The sequence below is a fragment of the Nanorana parkeri genome, unplaced genomic scaffold, assembly GCF_000935625.1.
Source record: "Nanorana parkeri isolate BGI_ZX_2015 unplaced genomic scaffold, ASM93562v1 scaffold33, whole genome shotgun sequence".
Lineage (NCBI taxonomy): Eukaryota > Metazoa > Chordata > Amphibia > Anura > Dicroglossidae > Nanorana > Nanorana parkeri.
In genome coordinates this window covers 2989582-2996500 of record NW_017306301.1, presented here as the reverse complement: position 1 = coordinate 2996500, position 6919 = coordinate 2989582, and the positions used below count along the sequence as shown (strand labels likewise).

General features: G+C 38.9%; 1 protein-coding gene across 1 annotated transcript; it reads left to right on the top strand.

Moving 5' to 3' along the window:
- Nucleotides 1–949: 949 nt before the first annotated feature.
- On the top strand, nucleotides 950–2497 carry HOXC4 (homeobox C4). Its single transcript, XM_018568920.1, has 2 exons — nucleotides 950–1605; nucleotides 2112–2497. The coding sequence occupies exons 1-2, from the start codon at nucleotides 1053–1055 to the stop codon at nucleotides 2453–2455; spliced, it is 897 nt and encodes a 298-aa protein (XP_018424422.1). The 5' UTR covers nucleotides 950–1052; the 3' UTR covers nucleotides 2456–2497.
- Nucleotides 2498–6919: the final 4422 nt, after the last annotated feature.

Sequence of the window (6919 nt, the reverse complement as noted above, 5' to 3'; positions counted from 1 at the left end):
GGCATTAGCTGTTGCCAGGAGTGTGGATACAGGGAACAAGGCGCTATGAACTTTGCTGGTCAACTGGCTGCACAGTCACAGCATCCATCCAAATAAGAAAGACACCCACATGGTGATATAAAACCAGCTTCACCAGGGAACACACAACCAAATTGATCTAATGTAATTCTCCCCAGCCCTCATATGTTTTCTAATGCCATTGCTGTATGTTGTGAATTAACCTCTTCCTTCTTGTTGCAGAGGTACAGATACGAAAATAGAAGGCAGTTTTGCACAGATAAGTGATTTTATTTACTCCAGGTTCCCTACATAAGGCTGGTATTGTAAATCAATCTATCTATCTATCTATCTATCTATCTATCTATCTATCTATCTATCTATATATACACTGTGTATATATATATATATATATATATATATATATATATATATACTGTACATATATACATACACACACTCATGTGCATGGCTATGCTGTAGAAGCCCATACCTACGTGTCTATAATACACTGTATAGAGAGGTCCTGGCATTCCTATTTTTCTGACCAGGTTCTGACTCTTCGCTTTGTCATTGTAGGGACCCTGAATGTGGATCGGTTGTGAATCTCCTGAAATGGAAGCGATCACCCTGGATTCGCAAAGTGGACCATATGGTAGGTACACAGGATCAATGGGTCTGCACCATTTTATGGGGAAAAAAAGGCAAAAGGTCCCCTGTTTGGAGGTTATGCATTATTCTGTGTGTGTATGTTTCTGTGTGTATGCCTTTCTTACAGAGGGAGGAGGTGAGTATTCTCCACCCACCTCTAGTATCCATTTAATGTGCACATTCAGTTCTATATCTCCCTTTATCTGTATTTGCCAGTAAATCCTTTCGTAATCCCCATACAAAACGCATACAAAGCTGTAGGGCTTCATCAGTGTGTGAGAGCTCCTGAGGAAAAAAATCAAAACAAAACAACAAACATGGAAAGGGAAAATTACATTTTAAATAAGCTTTTGGTTCCTTATCCGGGGACTAGGATGCAGGTTGTGATTGGCTAGTGGAGTCACATGGTGAAAGTAACTTTACGGGGTCGCCAGCTAGTAGGAGGGCTTTATGGAGCAGAAAAACGACAAAGCGAGAAAAATTATTTTCCACTCCAGAAATTAATGATCATGAGTTCGTATTTGATGGACTCTAACTACATCGATCCGAAATTTCCTCCATGTGAGGAATATTCGCAAAATAACTATATACCAGATCACAGTCCGGAATTTTATAGCCGGTCCAGGGACACTGGATTTCAGCATCATCACCAGGAACTGTACCCTCCAAGAACAGCCTACACAGAGCGCCAGTACAGCTGTGCCAGCAGCATCCAGGGTCCAGGAAACCCATCCACACACACGAGGGTTCATGGGCAACCTCAAAGCAACCACCTTGTAGGCAAACCCCAGATTTGTGAACATCCAACACCAGCTCTTCCTACCAACACTACCACCTCTGCCACTCCATCCCCAGCACCCCCAGCTTGCAACCAGGCAAATCCTGAGCATCCTACCAGCACAGCCACTAAACAACCTATAGTGTACCCCTGGATGAAGAAAATACACGTCAGTACTGGTAGGAAACTTTTCTTCTCCCTTAACCTCTCTCTTTTTTTTTTTTGTCCTTTTTTTTCTAAAGCTCAAAGAGTCTTTGGGTTAGCACAATTGAACTGGATTTACGACTACGAATGGGTAATTACACCCACCATAAATTTTATAGCCAAGCCTGTCTGGGCTGCTCCAGCCATGTGCTTCATTCTGCTCTGTATGTTGAGTATGTGTGTGTGTGAGGGAGAGAGAGAGAGAGAGGGAAAAAGTCCTATAGCTTTGTAAGGGGTGCATAAATAATTCAGCCTGTTTGGAGCTAAGGGATCCCCTTCTAATAGAGCAGAAAGAACTGGAGGAATTTACAAGGCATTTTAGCAGATCGCCTTTCTTCAGGGATTGTGCTATCTTTCAATCCCTGATAATCAGTGTGCCTTCCCTTACCTTCCTGCTCTCTTCCCTCTCCTCTTGTCTTCTTTCTCCTTTCCCCCTTCATGGCTGTCCTCCTGATTCTCTTCTTTCTTCTTTCTTTCTCAGTGAACCCTAATTACACTGGGGGTGAGCCCAAGAGATCCAGAACTGCTTATACAAGGCAGCAAGTCTTGGAACTGGAGAAAGAATTTCACTATAACAGATATCTGACCAGGCGAAGGCGCATTGAAATAGCCCACTCGTTGTGTCTTTCGGAAAGGCAGATCAAGATCTGGTTTCAGAACAGGAGGATGAAATGGAAAAAAGACCACAGATTACCTAACACTAAAGTCAGATCCTCTGCCTCCTCTAATGCGTCCAGCAACATCATTGCTTCTAATTCTGCTCCCAACGAGGATCTAACGCAAAGCTCAGCTCAGGACCAGCGGGAGGATATTACAAGGTTATAAATACACTACAAATAAACAAAACAGAAAAAAAACTACACACAAAAGACTGAGTATTTATAGAATCTAATAATAATTATAATATATATATTTTTTGGTTCTTGTCGTGTTTTTTCCCTTGTGCGTTGGAAAACTGAAGTCTTTTGAATCATCAAACAGGCTTTAAATGCATGTCACAGTGCATGGGATCAGGTTTTTGTTAAGTGTTGTTTTATGTTTGTTTGTTTGTTTGTTTTATGGCAGTTTTGTCTTAATTTATTTTCTGAGGCAGGTAGGATGTTCAGTTTTAGGTGATTTTCCTAAACTTAAAGAAAAACACAGGGTTGCAATTTTGTCCTTTAAATATTTAAAATAATGAGTGTTAACGATGCTAGAACAAATCCCACGGAGGTGAAGAAATCTTTTTTTTTTTTATATACGAAAATAATAATAATAATAATGATCCTGTTATTATGTGATCAGCTTATAAGTAGCAGCACATCAAGTCAGAATCTGTCAATTTTAAGGCAAATCCATTCTGTGACAATATTAAAGACTAGAGTTTCTCAGTCGGTAGATAGACCCCTTTTGCTGTTGTTACTGTATTTCATCATTTTTTATTTTGGTAAAGACTACATTGTAAAAAATGCTATGAACAGTCCTAGTGTAATGTGACCGTATATTTGTTCAATAAAACAGTGAGTGTTTTAGTTTAACCTGGCAGTGTATTTTTTGAACCTGTTATCACCATTTGATCCCACTGTTGTAAAAATCACATTTTGCTCCTATATCTATATCTATATATATATTTATTTATTTGTATTGCTGCAATAGCAATATACACGTGTCATTATTTTTTTTAGCTCACACTGTGCACCTGAACGGTGTACTCAATAAATAGTGGTCTGGCTTTATGACAATATCTAGTGCCACCATGCTCTGCTGTTCTTATTAACCAGGGGCTATTTTGGCAACAGTTATATTTTTTAATTCAGATATATCAGGGCTTAAAACCCTGGTGCGTTTACATTCAGGGATTCGTAGTAAATTTCTGTAAGGTATATATTTTATTTAAGCCTAGCTTTGCTATGCTGCCTTTGAAGAGAGGGCATTTGGGCTATTGAATTGAATGTTTATAGCCCTGTCAGGGCTATGTAAGACATCCCTTCAATGTAAATAGCAATGACCCCACTGTGATCCTCTTGCCACAGTGCAAGGCCCTTAAGGTTTTGGTTTTCAGCTATTTTTACTTGCCTGTCCTATCTTCTGCTGCAGAAGAATGTAAAATTTCAGGTAGGCCTGCACATTACAGGCAACAAGAGACACTGCAGGCTTCAATTCTAGGCTGCTAGTAAGCACACTTATCTCTGTGGAAGAGAAAAGATACAGCCAGTTTTATCTCGTACCTCCTTTTTGTTTTAATGTGTTTATTGTCAGTAGAGCAACATAGATCTACTTGGTCAGACTATAAAAGGAGTTTTAAAATAGCATAATTCTAAATGCATTTTCTTATTTGCAGGCTGGGATAGTTTAAAGTGCATGGCTACATTAACAGTGTTTGTTTTTTTTTGTAGAAAGGACACAGGCAGTACATCTAGTAATAAACAGAGTGACAGAGTTGTGTAGCTTGTTATTGGTTTAGAAACAGAATTTGGGAAAAGTTTAGGCAGGCTGATCCACCGGGGGTGAATTTTACTGCTGTTTATTGACTAGGGATTTATGGATAAAATGAAATAATGTTCTAAGTTTGCAGCAGCCCTCAGTTAACTATATGTTTGCTCCAATTGCTCTGTGAGTCTTCTTCTTTTGCAAGTGAAAATCAGAATGTAAGTTCACCCTTTCTGGGTCCCCCCTCTGTCTCTGTGTGTCTCTCACTGTCTTTTGTAAACTGCTTCAAAATTTGATGAATTAAAATTGAATGTCGCAGGCACAGAGCGGCTTGAATAAGATGGGAACTTTTGTGCTCCACGGCTCTGCCCAGAAAGCAGCGGGTACATTAATCAAGCCCCCACTATAGGCTGCATATATTGAATTAGGAAAAAAAATAGGATCAGGGCTAGGTAGAAAAAAAAGCTTACCATTCCTTTTAATACTGATTTCACTGGGAAGGGGAAAAAATACAGTGAGGATTCAAATTTTTACTCTTCATTCTGGGATTTTATTTGTATATCAGGCTCTCCATCTTCACAGTCATGGCAATGACACTTGCAGGATCCTCACTTGCAATTGTGTTATGAATGCATTAAAAAGGGTGGGGGGATAGGGAGATAGGGAGAAGAATGTTCAAAAAAGGCTGCCTTCCATCCCAAACAGTCTCCACTGAGGCTTCTTTTTCAGCCTCCTGATGCCTTCATGTTGAGAGTGTGAAAAGGTATTTTATTGAAGTTCGGGGTAAACTGCAGCAAACAGAGTTCATGCAAAGGACACATTTTCTATCCCATTAACTTTATTTTAGGCTTGCAGCCTGACCTCTAAACCTCCCTGACCTATGCAGGTCTCACAACGTGTATCTTCTATGTTATTCTACATGGACTAAACAGCTATATTACCAGATCCCTCCAGAAGTCAGAGCGAAATGCTAGCCGGGCAAAATTAGAATTCCTTACAAACAATGTATGCCGTTTTTAGATGTATCTGTAATCCAAATTTGCTTTCAGGAACACAGCCCTTCCTGGTGTGCAGTCACATAAAAAAATAATAATAATAAAAATAACAACCCATACAGATGTGTTGACCTTAAATTTAGTGGCTGGTATGAATAAGTAGACAGCTGCAGTTATATTGCTCGTCCATAAAACTCAAAGCACATGTATGCAGTTTGGCTGATAAAAGATCGCTAAAGATGTCAAGCTAAAGTTATTAAAGATGACTATTTTGAAATATGGACTTCAGCAGAGGGTGAAAAGTGACTGTGCTCTCAAGAGGAACTTTAAAACTGAAGTGTTTTACTTTAAACAAAGTTGCAGCTCTAAGTGCCCTCATCCCATTAGTCCACGTTGTATATATGGGACTGCATTAAATATATGGATATCAAAGGAAGGTTCGATATTTCACCTTGAAATGTATATCCTTCGTTTAGGGCTTGAAAAGTGCAGACAGGGAAGATGTTTGCAAATGCAGCCTTTGGATACCTCTGCTTTACTTTTCATGTGTCTTCTGCAAACCCACAGTTGTATCCTGTACGGTTTTATGGTTAGATATTATTGTCTAGCCATGTAGATCTGATATTTACAACCTTTGGGGCTCCAGCTACATCCATGATTCCCTATGCCTGCCTATGGTTAGAAGATAAACAGCCAGCCTAGGTTAAAGAACGTGAATTACATTTCTGTAACTGGAACTGTCAGGATGACCGTTGTATTTATTGTGATCCTGTATGTCATCATTTCACAATATAGTTTTATGCACTTCCTAATACGCTTCTATGATTTATTCTCGAAGGCAGATCACCAAGCCGAACATTTTTGGGATTGAGGGGAAGAATGGAGAGCAAATGGCCAAGAATGCATGTTGTAGGCTTTCAGAACTTAGCGCATATACCTAGAAAACCCATTTTTAATAGAACATTCAGATCATGGCTGGAGATCTCCTCTTCAAAATATTGCATGCAAGAAAAACATAAGCTGTTGTAATAAGTTATTGGCCACATGCAACCTTACTGTGCCAAGTTCTCACCACCTGCAAATGTACTCACGTTCAGTTTGTACACTTGGAAGCCAATCTCAGCACATTCAGTCCACACATGCCCTAGTAGTGGCCCTGGATGATTTTTGAATACACAGTGGCTCTTTAAAAAGGTATCTTGGACTGGTGTAGGGTTATAGTGCTCTATAAAATGTAAGTGCATCTACATTTATTTGTATTTAATTTTAAATGTGATAAAGGAAATCTTAAAAGCTGCTGAAGCACCATGTCAAAATTAATGTTTAAAAAAGAAAAATAGATTTACACTTACTATTATGGTGTGTGATTTGCTGTTAGTATTTGCTCTAGCTAAAGAGAAAATGAAAGCATCTTTATTATTTGAGGTCTGGGTTTCCCTGATAGGAAGAATAGCTGAAATTTATAGGAGTAAGAGAGACTTGGGGAATCTAGGCGTTACATAACTGGCCAGTCAATGGAAGAAGTTATGTTGTCATAATTTATAACTCAAGTATCGTTTTCTCTTGTAACACACTGAACTGCCCAGTCATGAAAACACATGTGGTGCCGGGTGTAAATGGAGCTAAGTTTACTTCACTTCCATTACAAACTGTTAATGGTAGTATGTATGTGTATCTAATTATATATCAGTCCCAAGCAAAGCATTTCCACGTGCACATTCTATCTATCTATCTATCTATCTATCTATCTATCTATCTGTCTGTCCACCCCTCCATGCATCCAACTGTCTTCTCTCAGACATTTATCTAGAAATATCCTTATAATTTATTACTTTATTTCTTATATATTTCTATATAATTTATTTTACATAGTCCTCTGCAGTTG

Coding starts and splice junctions, on each gene's coding strand:
- HOXC4 (XM_018568920.1), top strand. CDS start 1,053: ATGGTGAAAGTAACTTTACGGGGTCGCCAGCTAGTAGGAGGGCTTTAT. Junction 1,606..2,111: donor GAAAATACACGTCAGTACTG/GTAGGAAACTTT, acceptor TTTCTTTCTCAG/TGAACCCTAATTACACTGGG.